General features: G+C 41.7%; 1 protein-coding gene across 1 annotated transcript; it reads left to right on the top strand.

Annotated features, from left to right (window-relative positions):
* The first annotated feature begins 525 nt into the window (after positions 1–525).
* On the top strand, positions 526–24,553 carry ELOVL6 (ELOVL fatty acid elongase 6). The gene is made up of 3 exons (XM_010586251.1): positions 526–651; positions 21,713–21,864; positions 23,856–24,553. The coding sequence occupies exons 1-3, from the start codon at positions 581–583 to the stop codon at positions 24,278–24,280; spliced, it is 648 nt and encodes a 215-aa protein (XP_010584553.1). The 5' UTR covers positions 526–580; the 3' UTR covers positions 24,281–24,553.
* Positions 24,554–25,950: the final 1,397 nt, after the last annotated feature.

Genomic DNA, 25,950 nt, shown 5'->3' with positions numbered 1-25,950 from the left:
GCTGGTTCTCCACTTTTCATGAGGCTCTTCATGTTGTGTTGCAGTGCTCAAGTTTAAGTGTCATCTTGGAGGAAACAATGGGAAACTAAACTGCCAGGTAGCAAGGAGCCTGCGGGAAACAAAAATTGATATGAAAAAGATAAATGAGCTACAAAACGTGATCAGCTGGTTCAAGTGTCAACCGTGTTGTGCTTGCAGAAAAGTGTCTGGGCTCTGCAATATCTATTCTGTTTCTCACAGAAGTTCAGTCTTCAGAAACTGGGGAAGAATGGGAGCCAAATTTGGCTGTCCTTTTTCAGAACTTCCCCAGCGCCAGCTTTGCCTGCACCTGGCCCTGGCCCTATGTGCAGGCATGTAGGTTCATACACTAAAGATAATCTCAACCGGGCTGCAGGAGTGTCTTCAAAAGAGTTTCCTTTCAAGGAAACAAGCCCTTGGCAGTTATGTCCAGATGCGACTCTGCTGTGTATCTAATAGTAATTAAATACTTGACAGGTGTTTTTTGGTTTTGTTTTGCAGGAAGAAATCCTTCCTATTTTCAGCTCTGTATGCTGCCTTTATATTTGGTGGTCGGCACCTAATGAACAAACGAGCAAAATTTGAACTGAGGAAACCACTAGTGCTCTGGTCCCTGAGCCTTGCCGTCTTCAGGTAGGCATTTCTTCACACCAACTGCCTTTGACAGTAGTACGTGAAGAGGGTTTGGGGTTCTTCACATACAACAGCACTGCTAACGTGACAACAGGCTCACCCAGAAATGGCATTTCTTTAGTTCTGCTATTCAGAGTTATGTCCTGATCCACTCCTCACCATTGAAATGGTCCCCTTTGACTTGCCAGATCATTTGGCGTTTGAAGAGGAGAGAAATCAATAACCTTCTTGAAGAACAAAGGTGAAAATAAAGTGAAGACATGAGAAAAAGCACTTATCATTGCAATAAATTTATCATGGAATAGACAAATGGAAATAAACACATTAAGATGTTAGTCTGGTTCTCACTTACTAGTTAGTATAAACATTTATATGGCTGCATATATGGAATATTTAGTAAAGACTCTCATCTCCATTACAGTGAGGTAAACCTAAAGTCACTGCTTAGATGACAGGTAAATCAGGTCACTGTAATTGAAACTAGTATCTGGCTTCTGGTTATTCCATTGCAAAGAGCTTGCGAATATAGCGAAAGGGTGGCTCCACAGGGAAAGGCTATTTTTTAGTGATGCACATCTCTCTAGCTGTGTGTTGATTCTGTATCATCGAGTATGGGGAAAGTCAGGTTCAGATTCTGGATAGTTGCTGAAGCCAGGAGTAAAACTGACCAACCTGAAATCCACTTTATCTGCTTAATATGCTAATTTTTAATGAGGCTGAAGATAAACAAACAAATGAACAAATGCTTATAAAAATAACCCTAACAAACACACAAACTTTTGGTACAATATACTAATAACAGTACACAGAAGACCTGAAGATTATCCTTTATTTCAGTCCCTATTGGGAGTGTAAGTTATAGTTCACTCAACAGCATAGAAACCGTTTGCAAACCATAAACAAGCATTGATACCTGTATCTTTTTCTAATATCAATATAATAATTACCGATTTTTTAGTTCACAAGTACATAAAACATGTTTGCTTACTGAGCAGCTGTGAATGGTGCATGATTTTTCACAGGATGGGAATAGTTTGAGCAGAGAGTTTCTACAGAGTAAAATAAAGCAGGAATGGAGAAGTTTGCTTTCTTTTGTGGTTTTTGCTTTTTTTGCCCAAAATTGTTCTATCACATTGACACTTTCTAAAACTCTGGCAGGTAAAAATAAATTATATTTCTAAGTTGTCTCATCCAGCTAGGACATGCTAACAGAAGAACTTTATGTTGGCTTGGTTTTCATAATTCATCGATAACTTTAAAAAAAAAAGCCTAGTGCAGACAAAACTTTGAGCAATCTGGATAACTCTGAGAGCAAGTTCTAACAGTGTGAAAATTTATAATTTTCATCTGCTTGCATTTGGCGCTGTACTGGTGGCTGCATGTCTAACATAGTTCTGCTGTTAGGGTCCTGTAAGCAATTGTCATCGTTTGTTCCAGAAACAGCTGAATTTCAGCAGCTGTTGAAGTGGTTCCTAGATGGCATGTCATTTGTGGATCAGTTGGTAAAGTGATTTGTAGCAAGCAGGTTCCCAAAATGCATATTCCAATGACACTTTCTTATTGAATGTAGACACTAGAAACTAGCTGACTTACGCAAAGCATTTGTAGTTTAATTCCCAGTCAGAGGGGGGGAAGCATGATTTCAGAACTGTCCTTTGCAGAAGGTGTCTAGGATGAATTTTAAAATCACATTATTTTGAGATGGGTCTGTGGCTGACATTCACAGTGTGGGGCTTTTAAGCAATTTCACTAATTCATTTCCTCCCCAAATCATAAGCAATGCACTGATCAACGAATAGCAAGAATATACACTACACTGAAAGTGCTGTCTAGGTGGACTTTAAAATCAACACATTCGTTACTTGCTAATTGGAGTTTCCCATCATAATCATATGAAATAGCTAACGCATGGCCAGCGTGAGCTCCAGAGTGATGATGCCAGGTGAAATCTAAAATGTGGACTTCATGTTTTTGAAGCTACAAGTTGCCAGGATGAATCTGCCACAGAGACCACCTCTTGCTGTGCCCCACGGTGCAGGCACTTGAGGTGAGCTCTACTTGTGCAGATAAGAAGCAGTGGCCAGAAGGGCGCAGTTTGAGAGGGATTCACCACTACAGGGTTTGCTTTCTCCATCAGTTCAAATAGCACTGTTCAGGGACAAGTGTTCCCCAAGCACTGCAGAACTCACCCTTTCCTCTGCACGTTGGGAAATGAGACAGCAGGATTGAGAAGGGAGGGATGAACAGGAGTGTGAGGTGTTCGGACTACACAGAAGCACTGAGCATTTAAGCTGCTGGATTTACTAGTGGGGACCAGTTGGTTATGAAAATGGTGTGTCTGTGCTTAGAAAGCTTTGCTCTTGTGAGGCACTGAGTAGTATGCAGAAGAGTGAAGTAGGGAAGGGGAAAAATGACCCAAAATGTTTGCAGTAAGACAGAGCATGAAACCTCTGTAGCTTCCATAGTAACATGCAATCCCATACAAAACCAACCCAAACACAAAACCCCTTGACTTCTTGCCTGGAAAACAGAGGAAATGCAGAATATTCATTAAAACTTGAGATGAAGACTTCTTATAAAAAGTGTTAATTGGAACATGCATTTCCTGGTGTTCACCACCACTGTCCTTTCTAGGGCCATCGGTCATTCCCAGCCTTATTGACTCTCTTAGCAAGCTGCATTAGACTTTGAATGCTGTAAACTTTCCAAGTAACTTGGATTTTTTTTTTCTGGCTCCTCACATAACTAGGTGGTTCATTTTCATAAGCTTGGCCTGAAAGACATTTCTGCTTCCTCTGAAGGTCAATTCAGATAGATTTAGATGCCAATGTTCTGCCTGTAGACTTACTATGGATCCTTAACTTTAAAAAGACTTCCTCTTTGGCTTTCTGGGATGCTAAAATGCTATGACTTTTACAATAGCTTGCAGAAATTCTAAGTAATGTGTTTGTCTGCCATGAGTGGTTGTACTGAGGAAGAAAAGCCTGTCTGGAGAGCCCTCAGTATTCTGCCTCAAGGTCAGTGTGAGGCTTTTTTCCACACTCCTTGTTTATCTCCCTTCTAGCTCTCCTACCATTTTACCTGCTTCAAATATCCGCAGAAATAATAACACTTAGCAGAGGCTGGAAGGATGTGTTTGGGGCTTAAAAAAAAAGGAAATTGTCTGCCAGGCAATGACATGGTCCTTCTTCAGAATGTATCCCGTACGCCTTGCTCTTGCCAAGATCATTTAAATGTGGTAGCAGCTACAGTAGGAAACTGGCCATGCTTATAAATAAACAAAACAACTACACCACCCTACTGAGCTTGCTGAGCATTCAGGAGCTCGGTCAAGAGTGAGTTTTGTGTCAACACTGGCAGCCAGCAGGATTTCTGAGGCAGAAAAGCAGCTTTATTTCCCTTTGGAAGCATCAACTAGTTTTGAACATTTTGTCTCTGGAATAAGGTTACCACTTCTCAGTGAAAGCTTCTGTAGGAGCAATGACAGTACATCTTGCTTTTCACTTGGAAACCACTGTGAAAACATGGTCTTCTGAAATCTTTTGCTGAGAAATTAGTTCAGGATATTTTTCTTGGGTTATTGGGTTGGGGTTTTTTTTCTTCCTAGCAGGTTTGTTGACTTATTTCAAGCATTGAAGATTTATTGGTGTCTGAAATGTTTTCGGTCTTTTGTTTTGTTTTGTTTTCCACACTTCAGTTAAGTGTTTTTGCCCAGCCTGGTTATGTACTGACGTCCTGGAGGAGCAGCTCTGTGCTGCTCCATGTCAGCAGGAACCCACTGTTAGGAAGCTGACAGAAAAGTTCGTTTTTCAGTCTCGTAAGACCCCAAGGAAACTGTTGCTGATTCACCTACACATCAAAGTGACAGTCAGCCCTGTATTTCTGAATATTTCCTGGGGTTAAAAATCTGCAAAAACACATTGAATCTGAGTTGCCAGTTTTATACTGATGCCACTTTGAACATAAAGTTAGGTCATTCATTGAATTTTTTACTTGGAGTATATTAAAAGAAGTGTCATGCTGGCATCTCTAGGAACCAGCAAAGCTGAGACCAGGACTCTCACAGAAGGATATGAAATCATTAATTCATGTTTTCATTACATCTCAGCTGGATTTTTGTAGGCTGTAGAGTCTGTGTAAGGGTAGCATCGCTATCAAGGAGCTTAAACACAAGGCAGCAGCATGGCACTGTTTTCACTTGCTCTCCATCGTTAAGGGGCTGCCAACAGAAGTCTCAGGGTCAAAGCACTAACTAATAATCATAAAAGGTTGTCTTCCCTAGGGAATACTGTCACGTCAGTACAGGAAACGAAGAAGCTAAAACATCCAATGTGATGCAATCATTTGTAGGCAGAGGCTAAGCCTAACCATGACTGGTGCAGTGAAAGGAGGGATTTGTCTCTGTCTAGCCAAATCACACAACCATAACGCTATTATCATCACCTGAGATGACTTGGATTCTAATCCAAATTCAGCTATGCTTTGTAGCAGTGGTGGAACTCAGTTGATGTCAATACAAGGTTTCCAAATGTCTTTCTTCCTGGGACACAGTTTCTCTCAAAGTAGAAGAAATGGTATCAAACATAGCTGGAAGGTCACTAGCTGCTTGCCACAAAGCTATTTGGAGCCTCAAAAGCGAAGTATCCCAACAGCAACAGGTCTTATATTTGAAAGACAAAACCAAAAAGGCTCACTGGAAGAAGGTGACTCACTTTGCTTTTATGAAACTGGTGTAATTGATTTATTGCTGCAAGCACAGCAGCATTTTATAGAAGGGTTTGCACTTGTTCCGCAAAGAGCTCCTGACAAGGCAGTCCGAAACACGTCTTTATGTGAGGAACTCAGTCCTGAGCTGAACTGAATGGAAAACACTAAACATAAGCTTAAAGAAAGGATTTCAATTGCTTGGATTTGTGACTCTGAAATGCATTCTAGTTATCATGCTTATAAGTAGGAAAATTGATGAAAAATGATTCAAATTTACATCCTATCTCAAGAGCTGCCATTCACAGATACTTGCCCTGGAGATTAAAACACAACTTAATTTCATATGTTGCTGAGCAACCCATCAAAATCTTAAAATACTCCAAAATTTTATAAAGGTCCTGACAGTACATTCAAAGAGAAAATGAATTACTGAAAGGAGTGATATTTGCCAAATAACATTAAAATTAATGAGCAGCATTTAAGGTGAAGTAATAATCTTCTCTCTTATAAATTTAAAAGCAAGTGAATTCCATTTGAAACATTCCCTATATTTGTAAAGCATTAATGCATATTCTCAGTAGGACATTTCTCGGAACCTAAATTAGTAAAATGCTTAATATATACCTACTTAACAATTTATTTCTATAGGACCATGTTCATCTTTAAGGACTTATCTGATTTTCTTATATAACAGATACTGGAAACGTCTTTTTAATTACCATTTAGGAGCAAAAGTTGAAAGTTGAGTGAACAGTAGGAGTTCAAAATGGTTGAAGAGAAGACAAAAATCCCTTGGATGAGACTTTACAGTTTAAGAAGAAAAAGTTCTTTTCTGTAAGCTGAACTGTAATCCCTATAGGGAAATGCAAACAGTGCTATGTAGGGTGAATTCATACATTGCAAAACAAATGCTAGCTGCCATTAAAAAAACAGTGTAGAGGTGATAAAAATATATAGACTAAGAACAATAAAGTACTGTCACGAAGATGTATCTCCAATATGTACCTTATTTATTCCAAGTAGGAGGAGCATCCCACGACAGGTATCTTAATTCCCAGAATTGTAATTGATGCCATGTGACAAAAATGCTGTGCCCATCCTCTTCTGAAATCTCACGTCTTCATTCACTCTGCTGTTACTGCTGTGGACTCTGTTGTGTCCATCAAAGTAATTTTGAATGTAAATTGGTTTTACTGTTTTTACCTAATCAGGCCTAATTAAAAGTAAGCCAAGGATTCACTGTGAGACCTGGCTGATGCTACTGTACTGGAGATATGGATAGGAATGGCTAAAAATTCCTATGAGAATCTCTTTTTTCAGTGCTAAGCTGGGCTTCCTTTCTTTAAAAACTTCTCCTTTTTTTCTCTGACTGTTCGCTTGCTTGTCTTTATTGCTGGAAAACCGAACATCTTAGCAAAGTGAATTCAGTACATTATTTGGAAAGCAGCTGTTGCTCTCGTTTTTGCCCCTATTCCCTCCCCACTCTCACAATCAATGAGAGTGTTCACACTCAGTTTTTCACCTTGAATTTTACCTTTCTCTTGAGGTTACCCTGTCCCAGCCCATGGGAGCCCTCACAGGCCACCACTCAGCATGAATGTTGTACTCAAAGCAGAGACTGCTGGGAGTGACACTTTTCCTCGCCATTTTAAATGGGGAGCAGACTGAAAAGTGTATTTGAGGAATAAAGAACATCTGTCTGGTGGCTTAAGAAGGGAACTGTACTAGAGAGAAAATAGATAATTTATTCAAAAGAAATCAAACCTCCCATCTGTCTCCCTAGGGCGGCACTTCTGCATTTTACTCAGCCTCAGTACTTGGTTCATGTGCCTGGTAAAAGATCCTCCTCCGTGCAGAAATCCCTGGGGAACAGAAATCTCCATGTAGTTTCTTCTGAGTAAGTCCCCAACAGCTTGTGCTGGTTGGAGACAGTGGGAATAAAACACTGAGAGGTGTTATCTTGCATGAGCTATCAAATCCAACGTTGCATCTGTGGATGAGCTTGTTAAACACTGCCAAACCAAGCAGTGTTCACACGCAGGGGTGCATACGGGTGTCGAGCCATGGTTAAGCGAAGTCACCGTTTTGCGACGAGTTTAACTTCTTCTGAACAAATGTGCATCCTCATGCCTGTACCGTTCAACATCTTCCCTAGGTTGCTGAATAAATAAAATATATTTATTATTTACCAACTGTAGGCGAATCCCTGAGATGTGAACTTCTTTAGATGCTTGCAGGACTACTGCCCCGGGGAGGACAGAGTGAAAAAGAAAGATCAATGGCTCCAGGCCTGTAATTGCCATTAAATTTACAGATCTGAGCAGCTCATTACAGCTGTATTAAAACTTCTGGCTTCTTTAAGCCTTCTTTATTCTGTCAAATGCTAGTCTTTTTCTGTAACTTAGATTTTGCTTACTTTGTTATCTGCCTGTTTTACAGCTTTAGTGATGGCTAGCTCCATTGGTTGGCTTGATTCTCTGCTAAATCTTATACTTTATTACTTTTTGGCTTTATTTGCCTAGGATAATTTCAAACTCCTGAATACATACATTTCAATGCTCTACATGACAGTTACTCTAACAACTTGATACATTTGATCCTGTAAGTATCTTTAATTTATCCTGCAGAAATAGATATGCTACTTTCTTTGGGTTATCATTTAAATCACTGCAATATTACAGTTATTCTAAAATTTTCTCGAGATAATGTTGGATGCTGAGAATAATTTCAGTGATGACACAGGAACAAGTGCAAAAGCCCCTGAAGCATTCATTAAGGATTGCTTAAGAGGTACACTGTGCTTATGAATCCTCATGGGCTACTTTAGAAATCCTGAGATGGATTCCTTAATTCTTATGAGATTTTGCACCAAACACAGGGCTTAATTTGAAAATTGATATTTTTTTTTCTTTTTAGTAATTTAGCCACAGTCCAAACTTGATGAAATAAATATCTAAGAACTAGGAAATGTTTTTGACAGAACATCTCACCGAGTATACAGCCTTCACAGGGTGCCAGGGATCTTCAGCTGCAACAGAAGTCCAATTATTATTTAGCGATAGAAGAGTGAGTTATTGCTCGAGAAATAACAGCTTTTGTCAAGAAATATTGTTCCTGCAAGTTCCTACCCTCCATGTGCCAGATAATCAGGGAGCAGCGTCAGGTAACAGCACATGAAGGAGGGCAAACCATGTGATAGGTAATTACTATTGATTAGGTTGTAACTGACTCTTTGGAAGTCAGATGAGATGCAGGGATGCGTGGAGGGAGCTGAGAAATTATTTTTCATTCATTGAAAGAAAACAGTTACATGTTTTTCAATGGTGTATGGTTACACAGGTGTCCCTGTAAGCAATGTATGCTATTCTCTCATGTTCCTAGGGTAATGATTGAGTGCAACTGCCCTTCAGCCTGACCATTGCTCCTTGTTTATCTCTACCAAAACCCAATGGGCCTTGTATAGCCACTGAGTGCTCTGTGTAAGACTCTCCTTGCAAGTATAACCCTTTTTACCTCTGCCAATTATCTTCTCCTCTGTTGCAAAGACTACTTGTAGGACTGTAGCCCTGGCATTTGTTTTTCTGCTATGCTTTGTAAGTGGTGCAGGTTCTTCCACCGGCTCACGAAGCTTCGCTTTATTGATCATTTTTGTACTCTGCTCCTCAGGATTGTCTGAATATAGCTAATCCCAATCATAAAGAAGGCAGGTCTGGGGGATCAAATTGCATTTCCTGGAGAGGGAATTCGGGCTCCGTGAGGGGGGACTGAAAAGCAGTAGCTGTGGTAGATTGATTTTTGTCCACACATATAAATAAGGCTTCTGAGTAGAAGTTGCAGCAATTGGCCGAAGTGTTGAGCTTGCCACTTTAGCAAGGGAGAATCAGATGGATTTTACTCTGCTGTGGTGTTAATGTGATTAAAGTCTCCAGATGACAGTGTCCATTGATCCAGAGCCCTGCAGAGATGTCACTGTTTGGGTGTGCTTAATGAGGTCCCTGGAGAGGGAAGGAAATAAGTTAAGCCTGGTTTTCTTTCCAGTTTCGTCAATAAAAAGGACAAAGAAATGGTTTTGGGAGCCAGGTGAGTTGTGACTAGGAAATCTGCTGACAAGAGGGAAGGGCTGAAGGGAGTGGCACCACATAGAGGGATTTATTGCCAAGGAGAAAAAAAAGGACTGATGCAAGGAGCACAGTATCTGCCCTCACTTGAAAACCACAGAGCGAGCTGTCACTTTAATATACCTCATTTCCCTCCCCAAAATTTATCACATGGGAAACTAATAACCACCCAGGCATGTATGCATATGCTTATGGATATATAAACCTGCACAAATGATATATTATTTCTTAGAGCCATGTCAAATATTTGCACAATTTTTAAATCATTCTGAGCTGGCCTGGCTTCAGGTTTTGGTCCCAACTGAAAGCTCAAAATGATTTGCATTGAAAAGCTTACTAGAGAGACATCTGGATCAGATACAGTAGAAAGGTCTGAAAAGCAGGGCTTCTGTGTTTGGTTCAGTGATGGGGGTCTTTTTTAGAGATGGAAGGGGAATTCTCTCAATTTTGCTTTGGGATTTTGGTAGGACTGAACCCAAACCTCAAAGTATTCGTGAACTTATGCAAAGGAAGGTCTTCTGCCAAAAAAGAGTGATAAAAACTGCAAAGATCAGCACAACTTTTGCTCACACACAGTATGGAGAGCTAGAGCACCCTATTATAAAACAATTCCAGTACTGCTGACCACCAGGTTTCAGGGTAAGCGAGCGCCACGCTGAAAAAAGCATATGTTATTCCTCATCTCTCCCTTTTCTTACCTTTGTTTTTTAACAATACCGTGGCTTGGACTCCACCCTAAATGAGACTCTGTCATGTTCAAGGAGGGCAAGGGAGGACTCTGTGGGTGAGCTGCAAGACACATGTGTTCTCCTTCCCCGTCAGGAGATGGGCAGGGGGAGAGGCTGAGGAGCAGCTGGGCAGCAAGACGTTAGAAGGAAGGTTTTGCTGTTGGGGCTTGTTAAATGCTCTGAAGGAACCATATTTGAAACAAGATCCAACAGAGAGTTGCAAACCACTGTCTTAAATGCCTTTTCAATGGCTTCCCAGAGCAGAGCAGCTGCTCAGAGCATGGTGCCACATTTTGAACTCTGTAGTACCAAGGCTGTCTGGAATGACTCCTGCCTTCCCCAGCCTCGTTGCCCTGCTGTGACTGAGAGCAATGAAATCATGTCATTAAAAAAAAAGAAATGGAGGAGAGACTATTTTAGCTGCATCATTCACCAGTCTAGTTAAACAGCACGGCCATGCAACCAGCCAAATCAGCACAACTGGGCAGGCAGCGGGGACGTGGAGGCAGCAGCCTGCCTGCGGAGTGAGTGGTGGAGTAGCTCCAGTGCGGGAGGACCAGCGGAGCTCACTGTGGGATGCGCAGACACAGGAGCTCAAAGCGGAGAAGAGCCACAGAGGGTGTCCATCGATAGTTATCGCATACACTTCATCGAAGAAAATGAACGTTTTCAAATATCACGTTCCCTCAGCTGGAGAGGTAAAATTGCAAGTGGGAACAAAAGCGTTAGTCATTTCAAGCTTTCAGGGAGTCAGGGAAGCTAAAACCATTTCTTAGTCTAAAAAAATTTGTGAAAATTGTGCACTTAATTACAGTAGTTTAGTCATTTTGAAGAATATAGACACCTTACGGCCTTTCAGACACATGGGCTGAAGAGGATGAGTTCTGTGTTCTTTTTAAAGAATGAGATTAACGTAAGTGCTCTTAAATGACTTTTTGTTAATTTTTGAAAATGTTCTTTTAAAGGTGTTCAGTTACCATGGGAAAAAGGTATATCATGGGACCAAGGTGCTTTTCCCATAATTTTTTCTTGTTCCCACCCATTGTAAGAGAATAAGTAATGGTCCCAAATAATTTTATCAATAGGCTAGGCCTTGGAGGACACAGGCTCAAGGGAGTTACTGTGCTTTCAACTACCTGCTAGCAACTGGATTGTGGTAACTGAGGATGTGGTTATCTAAACACAGTTACAAAGGGATAAAATATGGTAGCACAAACCTCCTTCTCTGATTTTACAGTTTTATACTAAAATTTAGTTTTACACTAAAATTGCTATAGACAGAATGAGCATGTAAATAGTTACCATAGTTCATCAGCACCAGAGAAGACTCGGTAACATGTTTTCACATCTGTGCCTGAAGTTAGTTTTGTTAAAGGAAAATATGGGGAAATGATAGCCAATGTGATTTTTTTCCCAGTGAAATGAAACAATATGGGTCAGAAAGGAGTTCAACTTAGGTGCACAGTAACGTCATGCTAGTCCTAAATCCCAAACATACAAGCATTGCATACAAGCATTCCATACAAACAAGCATTGCAGTCCTCTGCAAGACTGACTTTGAAATAATGAGATTTTTTTCATTTTACAGTGAGAGTTTAGGGTTCTGGTTTTGTCCATGGTTGACTCACTGGTTAGGTCTTCAGGCTTTTCCTTCATACACTTGGGTAGATAGAAGAGTTTTAAAATTAACTTCCCACAGAATCAGTTCCTGCTGAATGGGATTAAAACCTGCATTTTTGTAGTTTTATCAACTGAGGGCATTAGTAAAGGAAAACAGGAGTTCTTAAGAATATTGGCATTGAATTTTCCACCTCACTAGTGTGTTTTTTGTACCTGCCCATGTCGCAAGGAATTAGGCACCCCCCACTGTGGATTCTGATCCATACCTGATTTTCTTCTGGAGTTCACTGGTGCGAGTAAGGGGATCAGCAGGGAGCATTAATACAAAACAACTACAATAGTTAGAACAACTGCAAAAATTCCACGAGGGAGAAGAATCTAAATATTTTCTCCTATGGCAAGGTCAGCTGCTGGGGTCTGGTCCTATGCAAATTCAAGGGGTGGGACAGTGGGGAGGAAATAGAAGCAGGGATGCTCTTAAAAGTCACTCCGTAGGTTCACATTCTCTGTGGCTTGCGTCCAACTGTGTCAGGCCAAATCCACCCTGGTATTTGCCTAATATGTCAAGGGAAAACGGGGAAAGCAAGAGTCTGACTGAGTCTGTGGAAGGCACGTCTTGCTCTTACCTAGTCTTCTGACTAGGTCAGGAAGTTTTCAGCTGTTTGTGTTTCTAGGACAGCACAGCTTTGTAAACTTGCACTGTATCTCTCTGCACATCACTCTGTATTTTTAGGTCTTGAAAGTATGCAGCCAAAATATCAGATGTGTAGACAATGAAAATGTGGTGTTAAGAGGTGTAACACCTTTTATGTCTATAAACGACTTATCTTTAAAGATATAGGTGTACCGTGGGTAATTAAGATGGAGGGTTTGGGACTTGAAGGTTTATAAGGTAACTTTAAAAAGTGAAAAGAAAATCTATAGTAGGTCAAAGGACTCTGAAGAAAATTCCTCCTACTGGAGTGTGTTTACTGTTAATTCAATAATACTGTTTTCACTGCTACAGAGTGAGGTCAGACCTCTTTCTGCTTGCATCAAACGGACCTCATGGGTAGGGCACTGAACCACAACTCATGATGTTGCACAGCATTTCTCATCCTGGCTCAGACACAGATTTTTGACAGGACACTTAACTTTCTGTTTGCCTCACCTCTTTGTCTTTGAAATGGGTCTTACGCTTAGCTAGCTACTTTATGAAGCTGTCACAAGAGTAAAGGCCATTAAGGACTGTGAAATATTCACAAATACAATGCTAAGGGTCTTGGAGTTGCCAACACGGACAGAAAAAGTCTGAAGGAAGTTAGGTCTGAACCTGAAGAGACCCCCGCTTAGAAACAGCTTTGTACTTAGCAGTTCTTCACACAGGGTTGTCTGAGCTAAAGCAGTTGCTGACCTGAATATTGTTGAGGCGTTGGTAATTCTGGGACAGCCCAAGCTGGAGGTGGTAGGTCACTTGGTTGTTGTAAAGCAGGCAAGACCAAAATTTTGGTGTGGCAACAGGAAGGTCTGCTCTGTGGAGAGAATGGAGATGTCCTTTTCATCACGAGTGGATTTGATGAGGAGACAGGGTCTTCCGGGGAGGTACCTGGATCAGTTCTGGGAGGTAAAACAGGGAAGTGCTTTACAAGTGTTTTGTAAGAACAGTCTTTCTGCAGGGTCGGGTCTCCCTCTCTCCACCCCTAACTTTGGTGTTGCTTGAAAGCACTTCAGGAATGTTGAAGGATGATGAAACAAAAGCCCAATTACATTAATTTGCTTTGCCATTTCTTATAAAAATAACAGTTGGGCTAAGTTCATCAGCTCTAATTTGAACAAGTGTCTCTAGGATTTCAAGGTAACTCACTATTAAGAAGTCTTCTCTTTTAAATGCTTGTAAAATGCCTCATAAATGTTACATTTAGAGTTAAGAGAGACCAAATCCACAGTCAGTACTATTCTTTTTCAAACTTTTTTATCACTTAGATTAATACCGTATCACTGTGTATCCTTCACTGACCAAGAGACTGATTCATTTCATTTGGAAAATGTAACCCTCAGTTCCATAAACCTAGCAAAATATTTTTAATAACCAGGTGCAGACTTACAAAGCTGGTTCTTCTAGTCATTTATTAATATATATGAATATTTCATGTAGGCTGTCCTTGTGTCACATTGACTATTTAGGATGTTGGGTGCCAGATCCTTTTGTAGGCTGCTTTTCTGTGAGATTAGAGGACATGTCATATTGCACTGACTTAGCCACAGTTCTCATTAACTCCTTGAGATCAAAATAAGAGCCATTAATTCCAGGTAGGTTACCGAACAACAGCCAAATGGCATCCTTCAGTCATTGTCCACATTTCATTTGTACTTAATGATCAGGATTTTAGTGTATTGTTTCTCACTGTACAGTAAGAATACCATGATTTTGCAAAGATGAGCCTAAAGCAACCTTATAGTTTCTACACCTGTTTAAATACAAGAAGATCCACCATTTTATGGAACTGCGTTTGAATACAATCAATATAAACTAAGACAGGAGTCACATCTGAGAGAACATTTAGGTAGTCTGACAATCTTTTAGTGAACCTATCTATTAAAATTGCCATAGGCTTAATTAATTCCTCCTCTCTTTTGGAGAATTTATTCCATCTGGAACATCCAACGTTTTTTTAATATTGCACCATCACGTATTGCACATTGCCCAGTGGAGGTTGTACTGCTCCTCCCTTCCTCCTGCATAGCTGGCCAGATGTGGATGAATGTGCACATCACTGGGAAAAAACCATGAAAAGAGTTAAGAGGTGATTCATTTTTAAAAAAAAAGAGGGGGAGGAACAGCTGCAATGAAATCTAGCCAGTCCACAAACACCTAGGAGCAGCTTGGGTGTCAGAAGGCAGAGCAAAGCAATTGCAAATTCTGGTGGGTTGTGCTGCTCCTTTGCTACATTCCTGCACACGTCCACCCCACCCCCCCAGAAAAAAGGGGGGCCCACAGGATCTGCGTTCACTCTCTGTGAACATGTGCCCATGGACTCCTAAGTTTAAGGAAACTTAATTAGCCAGGAAACATAATTCTCACTTGCCCTTTGCTTCCGTATGCTGGAAGGTTGGTATGTGATGGCAGGTCTCGCCAGTCACCTCCCTGCGGTGGAATGAATGCTGTTTCTGTTGGGCAGCCTCTTGGGGAGGCTACTCTTATGGTTTTAATTCTTCTCCCAGCCTTGAAACAGTCTGGCATGTCTACCCACAAAACAATTTGGAACAATAGGCTTTAAATAAGCACCCAGGCACCAGTAAAAGTCAGTAGGCTGTTGACCTGGTTTGTGGTCAGCACAAACTAGACCCTAATATCCTTTCCTCATTTGACACTACCCAGATAAACACTTTAACCTGGACATTCCCTTTCATTTTGGCTCAACTATATAAAGAAAATACCCTCACTACAGCCACATCCTAGGAGAACTGGGGAAAACACAATTTCATATTTTTTTACAGATTATGAGGGCAGACTCCCATAAACCTTCTGATTTAGCTGCTAAAATTTTGTTTGATGGTCTTCTCTTTTTGATGCAAAGGTTAGCAATTTCCCAGAGTACTCTGCTCCTGCGGGACCTGAAGCATCTGCAAAATGTAAGCACAGATTTTAGCTTGAGAGCAGGCCAACGGTTCATTAAATCTTCTATCTTTCCCACTGGTTTGATAGTATAATCACCACAGCAGCAGCAAAGCAGCAAGCACACTGTGATCTGACTACCTCACCTGTCTACACAGAAAGTAGTTTAGGTATATCTTCTTATGATACAGCTATATGTATAGTGTGCGGTCGCCATACAAATGCATGTTCCCAGAATTCCTGCCCTGTTTGCTATGAAGGACCTATCCTTGTGCGTTTCCTCCCTGGAAAGGGCCATTTTCCAGCACTGGTCTGCCAACTTTGTCTGAAGTCACCTAGGAAAAAATAATTCTGTGGCAAGATTGGAAAAATCCCTTCCCTCTGCTGGTTTGCAAGGCAAGCGGCCCCTTCGACGCTTGCCTCCTCCAGAGGTGCCTCTGGGTCTTTTGAGTCAGCCAAAACTACTGTTCCTTTTCACATGGGCAAAGCGGGGTTTTGTGGGAGACAGATAGAAATCTCCTACGAAACAGTTTAATTTCCAGTAACAAAATCCATCAGTTTCTAAAGCAAGCTGTCACCTAGCCCTGCCCCTGCTGTGTCATCTACTTGGCGCGTATCGTTGGTGGACTGGTACTCTGGAACCACGTTTCACGAGACTGCAGAAGGTAAGAGCGATTTGAAAGAAGCTCGCCCTTACCAGGTGGAGAAGAAAAGCTGTATAAATACTTCCAAAGAACTACAAAACAAACCTACCAGTCATGTTACAAACTTATTTTTAGGAATTAATCAAAGAGCACGGTGAGCAAATGGCTGAAAGATGTGAGACGTTCCTTCACATGGAGATGCACCCACCTTGGTCCATGCTGCTTGATAGTACCAGGAGTTTCTGAGTTTCTTTACTGATTTGGGGATAACGGCCCTGTCGGGGAGTTCTGATGAAGGTGGCTTTAGCTGCATTTCTTTTCAAGAAACTTAGTTCAGAGAGTTGTTTCTCTTATAGATGTTTTCTCTGTGCATTTTCCCAGTATTGGTTCATATTTTACATGTTTTCTGTTGCTTGGCTAAGCACAGGAATACTCTGTTGCCCTTTTATAGGAACTGCGTTCTCCAGGCGTGCTGTCAGACCACTCTGCCGCTCTGACCTGTCAGTCCGAGGGCTCGCTGTGCATCCCGCGCTCCTGTGCCACAGCATTAGCAGCACAACTTATTCCTTTTTTCTGAGGACCGTGTGTTTTAAATTGGAAGGGCACAGAAAGGCCATTCTATTGTGTTAAGAGACCAGCTCTTCAGCAGCAGAAGGGAAACTTGATATGACCACTGAAATACTCCTGCTGAGCAGAACAGAAAGGTGAACGCGGTTTGATTTCTCATGAAAGAAGGTGTAGGAAGCTCTGCGTTCTTCATCTGCTGACCTTTAAACATTTGTTTTGAATTCAGAGTGCTTCCTCTGTAAATATTTTGCATGCTAAAATGAAAAAAAAAAGAAAGCCCAAAACACAAAAAAACCTGCTTCCTTTTTTTGTTACCCTTACGGTACAAGCAGGCTGCAGTCTGGGGGCTGTGACTCCGCATGCAAGGTGATCTCGGCTGCTCTCCCAGGACCACCGTCTGTTCGATGTGGCTTTCGCAGAGGAGGACCACGCGCTCTCCGCCATCCCCCCGTGCTCTCGGGGCACAGACTCACCTGCTGGGACTCCTGTGAGTCGCCATGTAAGCAGGTTGGGGCAGAATTAAGATTTCTTCTCTCCTCCAGCCAGGCCCCAGGCTGGGAGCTGGACCCATGGGAGCTCTGGCTATGTACCCGGTGGGCTCGCTGCTGGACTAGCCCAACACACCCATGGAAGAGGATAGTCTGGCACCTTGGAGACTGGTTAGACCAGCTGGGCACTCGTGGTTTGGGCCGTGTTGAACAGCCTGTGGGCCTGGATGAGGAGAGCTCTGCTTGAAGTCCCTACCAGCCCTTAATTTTGCGAAGCACAGCTGGGTCTTGCTGTCTACGGGCTTCCTGCTGCTCTCTGCTGGTACGCAGGATGGCAGGCTTTTGAAAGTAAAGATACTCCACTTTTGACATGTAGCTTGTAGCTAACATATTTTACATTCACCTTAGCCATAGTCAAGACTTTTATCCCCTTCGGTGCCATCTTCACCTAGTTCTGCAGGCAGTTTGCATCGTGTGTTTGGTTAGTTTAAGGGTTTTTTTAAGACTTAAACTGGAGCAGAGAATTTCCACTCTGCGATTATCACAGCACTAAAATCCTTTAGAAAATCTTGCTATATTCTGGGCTGAACTTTTAATATATATTTTTTTTTTATGTGGAAGTCACATTTGCTGCTCAATTCTGCAGTGTTGATCCTGGACTGGGATGTCCAGAGGTGCCAGGAGCCAAGTGCAGGGATGGGTCTGCATAGAAAGCAGCCCTAGCAAAAATGAGCAGTGTCCTCCTCACTGTGAGAAGGAGCTGAGCCTGCTACAGTGGCAGCTGGGGTTGAACTGAAGTCCTGACGTACCTGCTGCCCTCTCAGGTTGAGAAACAAGTACTTCACTCCCTCCTGGTAAGTAGGCTGGAGGGAACAGAAAGCAGTAATAGGCTTCGGCCACTAATGCCTGCTTTGTTTTCCCATCAGCTAGCTCCCCAGACCTCAGTTTCCCTCCTTCTTAATGCTGTACCTAATGCATGCATGAAATGTTTTGAGGCCCTCGTTTGAAAACAAGTTTGTGAGGGAAAAGTGTTAGTTTTTATTTTACTCACGGATATATTTTGATCGTATTATGGACAGTAAAATATCAATTGGGCATTTGTTAGTCTACCAGAGAAGTCACTGCCTGAAGGGAGGAGAATGTAGGACATTTTGAGTCTGAATAGATGAGAAAGCTGCATTAACCAGTGCAGTTTGTTTCTGATCAGTGTCTCTAGTTGCAAAAGGCTGTAATTGTACAGTAATTCACTGCCACCTTATTTCTAAAATCCCTGCAGATGATTCCCACCAGACAGACTGCTTTGGTAAGCAGTTCATTACAATACCTCACAAAAGCTACAGCAGAGAGCAGGGCGAGGACAAAATGAAGCAGAAGTGATTTACTGAGCAAGCAATGTCATCACTCTGCTGCTCATCATGTCTTTGCAAGACAGAAATTTGTTGGTTGATCTTACCTTACAGAACAAACAAGATGAAGTGGCAGAGGCACAAAAAGCAGTCCTGGCTCTCTGGGTCCAAGGCACATTTGCAGGCGTGCATTAGATCTTTTTCTGTCTCCGGTGGCATGTGCTTGTTGGCAAGTTAGTGTTCTGGCATGCAGCATATCTCATAAACAGCTACCTGCTCGTGGCATCTATTTAGGTAATCAAATCAGTTACTTCCAGTTTGCCATCCTCTTTATTTATAAAGCCTTCTCTTGTGAATTATGCAAAAATGTAACTTGTTTTTTACTGATAAAAAAATTCAGATTAGTCTGACTCACACCATGTAGAGCAGTAGCTGGAGTCACTTCTTCTAGAGTCGTGGAACCAGAGGAAGCCACAGTGCTGTGAAATTACAGAAAAGTGTGTGAGCGTGAGTGAGTGTGTGTGCACATGCACTCCAAGGAGAGCTCTGCAGTAGTTGCTAAACAGAAAGATGAGAAGAATTACATGATAATCTCAAGGACAGAAAAGTGAAACTCTGTAATCCCCACAGGGCAAATACTCTTTGGCTCTGTTATCAGTCCAGATTAAATCCCTGGGTGTCCATACTCAACCACTTTCAGTTAAGTCAGTGTTTGCCTGTTGCTCAAACAAGCACTCGTCTCATCTGAGTTTTTGTTCATGGCACAGAATTCTCTTTGGTTTTAAAACTTTAATAATAAATGATATTTTAAAAAAACAGTACAGCTTCTGTACAAGGAAAGGCGTATTGCTTGCAGCTATTTAATTTCATAATTTAAAATTTCCTTTTTTTCCTCCATTTTAATGTCAGTACTGAGGTATTTGCTAATGGGAGAACCAGTGTAGCATTAGATATTCTGCCTGATCTTCCTCCACCCAGTTTTGCCACCACCCAAAACATAGGAGCAAGCAGCAGCCTGCCCTGGCTAGCTTGAGGAGTTCACTGCCTCAGGAAGTGATCAGATCACATCTCTGTCAGGATCTCCTGTCTTCTTGGGAATGAGAAATGCTACTCCTGAGAAAAAAAAGGGCATGTGTTAAATGCCAGAGAGAAGACACAATGCGTTGCACCTCATTTGAAAATTCCTCCTGCGGGCTTTGGCACTCTCTGCCAAGTTAAAAGGACCGATCCCCGAAAGACGTGAGAAAAGCATAATGAGAGAGCATTTCTGGGAGGGAAAAACCCTACACAGAGAGGATGCACGATGGTCTGCATAGATGCGAAGAATACTGCACTATCTCTTCTGCATGCAGGGGTGGATGAACAAACGTGAGAGACTGCAATAGCTATCTTGCCTAAGCCTGGGAATATGTGCATTGCTTTGGGCAGTATTAATGGGAAACCCAGACTCAGCTAAACTCCACAGCAGGATGGGGGGGGGGGTTCACACAGCACAAGAGGACTCATCTGGCAGTAGAGCCCATGAGCAAATACCACCGTACAAATAGCAGATAATAATAGTAGCTTCTTCAGTGCTCACTATTGTCTGAATTTCCTGATGGCATAGGGAAACCTCAGGCATCAAAATGTAATGGTGCAGGAGCCAGGACGTAACACTTCTCCCCAGGTGTGACCTGACTGTAGAGCCCCTCCTGTGATGCCACTGACAGAGCCAGAAGAGCACCAGGCAGCATGGTGCTCCACTTGGTTGCAGAGTGTGTGCAGTGGACAGGGGAGAGCAAGGTGCATTGCTCCTTAGCAGCAGGCAGGTTTGACCGGGTATATCAATGCTGCAGATTTGGAAATCTAAATACTTTGTGCAAAAAATATAAAAAGTTAGGTCCACAGTTTTTATGCTCGTCAAGCTTACTTGAACCTTCTAGTCTGACCAAGTGACATAAGAACTGCCATAGACCTCAACTTTTGAGGCTGCCTTGATGATTTTAAAACACATTTTTTAAAGAATACTGACTTCACAAGACAAGGACAAGTAACAGAGAATCTATAATTTCAGATGCAATGTTCCTTATTTCACACACCTTGCCTAAATGGTAGCTTGCATTGTCCACATGTGTCTACACATCAATTTTAAGTTGCTTGGTTTGGTTGCAGCCATGTGATAGTCACGAAAGACCAAGGCAGAGCAGGAACCAGAGGATTCACGAGTAGGACAAGGTCACAAAGAAGTTAGAGAGGAGATAAGATGGAGCTGGGTAGAGGCACAGGGATATATGATGTAGGCATAAAGTAAGATATACTAAACCCCAAAGGAGATCGGGTCTTTCTTTGCTCTATTTTTCTGAAAGCTGCTTGTTTCACCCAGTATTCATCAGAGCTTTTGAAGGGCCAACAAGCTACAATGGTAGATAGTGGGCAAGCATGTTCTTGCTGTAAAACAGTGAGGCAATTCCTTCTGCAGAGCTCCTCACTGCTGAGGCAGAAGCCTTTGTTCCTTACATCAGGTGGATGTCTTTTGTTATCTGAACCTATCCCCTTTGTAATTGCACTAATTAATAGCACTGCAAATCTCTTGATGTTTCTCATTTGCAGAACACTGTCACCTTGCATCTCACTTTGATGAGGTGAGGGTGAATCTGCTGTTTACGATTCAATTCAACTCGTTGATTCCTCTGTTAGCAATGACCTGTTAAGAGATGAAGTATGAAGTCAGCATGTGCACCAAAATACCAGCCCTGACTGAGAACACCCATCAAAATCTGTGCGCCCTGCCTGGGTTTGTCTGTGCTCAGAGCTCCTGTGCGTGTAACAAACACAGCGAGACAAGAGGAAATCCCGAGGAAGTCGGAAGAGGGAATTGTCCCGATTATGTTATGTTGATGACAGCTCTTTATGAACTCGATTCTCGGAGTGTCCAGCTGTCAGCATCAAAACTCTGCATGTTGTTTTCAGCTGAAGTAGATGTCTCCCACTGCTCCTGAAAACTGAAAGATCATTCCTGTAGTAATGAAGTAAAAAACATTGACGTTACCATTCCAGACTTTCACCAGGGGATACGACTGCAGTCCAGTTTAGAAATCTGAGTTCAGAATAACTTCCTAGAAGCCAGCAGAGTTGCTCCAGCTTTAAGGCTGTCTCCAAGTTAATATTTCAGCACATTTCTGGCCTTTTTCTCATAATGATTTGAAGTGACAGCATGTAGATTTCAAGTGTCCACTCAACTTTCTTCATTTTCTCTTTTTGTTTTAAAGTATATTCGGTGCTGTTCGAACTGGTGCTTATATGCTGTACATTTTGATGACCAAAGGCCTGAAGCAGTCAGTGTGTGACCAGAGTTTTTACATTGGACCTGTCAGCAAATTCTGGGCATATGCATTTGTGCTAAGCAAAGCACCCGAACTAGGTGAGTACCCTCTCTCCCTTTCTCTCATTATGCATATTTAGAGCAGAAATGTCTGTGCAGGAAGTACAAGAAGGGTCTCAGTGCTGTTGAAATACGTTTTAGTCTTAGAAAAGTGAGTAAACAAAACCAGCCCCAAACTTTGCATGTTCTAGTCTCTAGAGATTAAGTTCAGCTTGGCTGAAGTTAGAGAAATGTGCAGTTGAATAAGACCATTCCCAGCCCAGGAATAAACTGCAGTAATTATACACAGCAGGGCAGTCAAGAGGCTAGAGGAATCTGGTCCATACCTTTTCCTCAGCTACTCGTAGGCAAATACGAGTAGCGTAATCAGCAGTCACTCACCCCATGGGTACAGAACTGAAGGGTGGGCTACAGCAGCTGTGTCAGCAAGAAGCTTTGAGTCAGGTTCTGCCGCCATTCTGCAGCATTCGTCCTTAAATACACATGTAGGCGTACAGTTATGAACAGTAAAGTGCTTCCTCCCTAAACATTGAAAGCTGTGGCTGTCTGCTTCCTTCAAATAGAAACCAGTTTCCCATAATATCCCTAGCTTTTCCAGTCCTGATTCTTATAAACTCCTGTCTCTCCAGCAGTTTTTTTGGTAAGGATACTTATGATATACATGCCAAAGCCAACTTAATAGCCAGTCTGCATGTGTTCTCGTCCCGTGGCTTATTAGTGGAAGAAAGGATTGTTTTAATGGGAAGGAGGAGGCAGCGATTCAGCAGCCCTCTAGCTTTCATTTCAGAGGATGCCCTTACTAAACCTCAAAGGTCTGCAGCACTTACTGTGTTCAGGTGTACAGCAAAAATAAGTCTTTACCTTTCAGCAGAGAATTTGATTCAGCAAATTACAGGACAGCAATTCATCAGCATAAAAACTGGAAAGAGAGAGACACCAGTTGCCTTGGTGTGTCAGAATCCCTTGGTTTCCTGCTGCTTAAATTACTGCAAACCCATGAAAATTTAGTGGTTAAAACTGGAAAAAAAACAGCTAGAACTGCACAGCAACAATAAATTGAACATATGATTACTTATTAAAATGTGAGTCAACATCTTGCAGCTAACGAAGCAAACAGTAGTATTACGGCTTGTTACAGACCTTGTGCAGACAGTGCAGTTTTGGTTCCACCCATCACTAATATTCATGATTTGGATTTCCTGGGATACAAATACGTAGAAATAAGTCCCCAGATTCCAAACTCAGGGACCTTTTTGGAAACTGTCTTTAACAACAGAAAACAAGTAGTGTGCATATATACATATATCTAATTGAGATGCCCAGTGCAATCGTGAGAAGCAGAAGGAAGAAAAAAGCAGGAAAGAGGGATAAAATTTACTTTTCTACAATAGCAACATGTTTTTGCAGAAAAGGATGTGCATTTCAACATAAACCAAATTTCTTTCTAGAACCATTTTTTTCTGGCAATTACATGCCTTTCAGTACTGCAGGTTGCATATGCAATAGCTTTTTGCATAGTAGCTCAAAAGGCGCTACTGAGTTTAACTAAGTTCAGTTTGCAGGTAGGCATTTGAATCGGAGGACACCGTGCTGCTTCTTCTTCAGGCTTTCTGCTCTCTGTCGAGCTGCATTTCTCTTCTAGTCACAGTATATAACGGACAGTCTCACAGTTGGAGGTGATACATGTACATCCACCCACCTCACGTCAGACTTTCAGAGATTATGTTTGCAGCAAAGGGCTACCAAGTAAACCTGTGGAGTTTTCGAACAGGGCTTTTCCACACAGGAAAATGTGGATATGTTGGTTTTCCAAAGATTGCACAGAGATGAGGAGCCAAGCTGGCTCTCAGATCAGACAGGGTCTCAGATCTAGAGCCGAGGTGGTTTTCCATGCTCCAAAATAGTGTCTACTCCAGCAACAGCAAAGGGAAAAGAGCACTGCAGTAATTATGGAATTGTTCAATATGTTTCTCATTTCCTTTCCTCCCCTCCTTTTTTTTTTTTGTTTTTTTTTGTTTTTTTTGTTACAGGTGATACAATATTCATTATTCTTAGGAAACAGAAGCTCATCTTCTTACACTGGTACCATCACATTACTGTGTTACTTTATTCTTGGTATTCCTACAAGGACATGGTGGCTGGCGGTGGCTGGTTCATGACCATGAACTATGGAGTACACGCCGTTATGTACTCTTACTATGCCTTGCGGGCTGCTGGCTTCAGAGTCTCACGCAAGTTTGCCATGTTCATCACCTTGTCGCAGATCACTCAGATGTTGATTGGTTGCGTGATCAATTACCTGGTCTTCTCCTGGATGCAGCAGGGCCAGTGCCATTCCCACGTGCAGAACATCATCTGGTCCTCTCTCATGTACCTCAGCTACTTTGTGCTCTTCTGCCATTTTTTCTTTGAGGCCTATATCGGCAAAACCAGAAAAGAAAGGAAGGTTGACTAGTGGTAGAAACAAGCAGCTATAGCTCAGGGTCATCAAGAAAAACAAAATTATAAGAAAAGAAAATGGCACAAGGAAACACATATATGTATGGTGCAGCTAAAACTTGGCAGCTTAGGGTAAGTTAGCTTGGTTTAACCCAGTAAGTTTATGATCCTATCATGGTGAGGACTCACTGAATTCTACTCTATCTCAAAGGACTGCTGATGAAAGACAACTTCCTTCTTGTACCTGTCTGCTCTAGAAAAGAAAGGAGAAAAGAAAGAAGAGAAAAAAGAAAAGAAAAAAAGAAAGAAAAAAAGAGAAGAAAAGACAGAAGAAAAGAGAAAAGGAATAAAGTTGAGGGAAAAAGAAGTTTATTAAATAAGCAGCGTGTTTCCCCAGGGTGGAGGAGAGACTTTTATTTTTTAAAAAAAAGTTTCTAAATCCTTTCTAATAATTTTTCAGCAGTAAACTTGAACAAAGCAAAACAGAGAGGTGACAAATAACCTGTCTATGATAACAGTAAGATTGCAAAACTAAAATCTTTTCCACAGAAGGTTGATACCTTTAGCCAAAATGAAACTCAAAGGGATGTTTCCTGCATGGAAAGTGGCTGAACTCCACGCTGTGGTCATGAATGGAAAAGAGAAGAGATTGATTTCTCCGCTATGTACTCTGCCAGGGGAGCAGATCTGGGATGCAGAGTCGCCTCCCTCAGAAGGCGGAAAGGAGCAGTACTTTTACAAGAGTTTAATGTGAAAAGATGCACTGTTGCAATACATATCTCAGAGAGTGCATTTTCCAAGTGCATTTTTCAGTTAAAGGCAAGGAATTTCTGCAGCAGGCTAAGTCATAGAGGGTTAAATCAATCAATGTTTGCTAAATTACCAGGGGCTAATAGCAGAGGGATGTTCAGGAAGGAGAGGGAGACAACTCCCCTCACGTGATTTTTAGGAATTATCCATTAATCTCAATTTAACCCACAGCAACACTGAATTAAATGGGGGAAATTGGAAGAAATCCTAGTTAGCGAGAAGAGAGTGATATATCTGCCCATTGTTTGGAGAACAAAGCCCTGTGGTACGATATGGATTCTGTATTTTTGTGGACACAAGAATACCTGCCTGGGTGGGAAGAGGTGGCAGGACTGCGCGACATTGGGTAACACTGTGCTTCTGCATCTGCCTCCTGGGCAGTGCAAAGATGTTCAAAGTGCCCTCCTCTGGTCATGTGGAGATACTACTACAAAACATACTTGGAATAGGTTTTTCTTGAGATTTGTATAGAAAAAATTAGTCTAAATGGAGTAATGTTGCTGCAACAGCTTAACTCTAAAGTCCAGAGAGAATTATCCTTCATTAAATATATATCTCTCTCTCTGCAGAATCTGTACTGTAACATCAGACTGACCACTTAAGAAGACACTCTTTCTTCTCTGAAGTCAGCTGCAGATATAAGGAGAAACGTATTTCACTCTGAACCTTAGAGAGTTAGTTGAGAACAGCCATATTCTTTCAAAGACAAGTAGATTGCATTATCTGTGATATTCCAGTCCTTACAAAGCCAAATAAAATGTGTAAAAGTTCCTAGTATTTCAAAGACGCAAGTATGTAATCTTGATGTTAAATGTGTTAATGTAGTATTCTAAATTGTATCAGTTAGGTAGTTTAACTAAACAATTAGAAGAACTA

This window comes from Haliaeetus leucocephalus, unplaced genomic scaffold, assembly GCF_000737465.1.
Source record: "Haliaeetus leucocephalus isolate CR32 unplaced genomic scaffold, Haliaeetus_leucocephalus-4.0 Scaffold140, whole genome shotgun sequence".
NCBI lineage: Eukaryota > Metazoa > Chordata > Aves > Accipitriformes > Accipitridae > Haliaeetus > Haliaeetus leucocephalus.
The sequence above is the reverse complement of the archived record's forward strand: the minus strand, read 5'-3'. Positions and strand labels throughout refer to the sequence as shown.

Coding starts and splice junctions, on each gene's coding strand:
- ELOVL6 (XM_010586251.1), top strand. CDS start 581: ATGAACAAACGAGCAAAATTTGAACTGAGGAAACCACTAGTGCTCTGG. Junction 652..21,712: donor CTGAGCCTTGCCGTCTTCAG/GTAGGCATTTCT, acceptor TTTGTTTTAAAG/TATATTCGGTGCTGTTCGAA. Junction 21,865..23,855: donor AAGCAAAGCACCCGAACTAG/GTGAGTACCCTC, acceptor TTTTTGTTACAG/GTGATACAATATTCATTATT.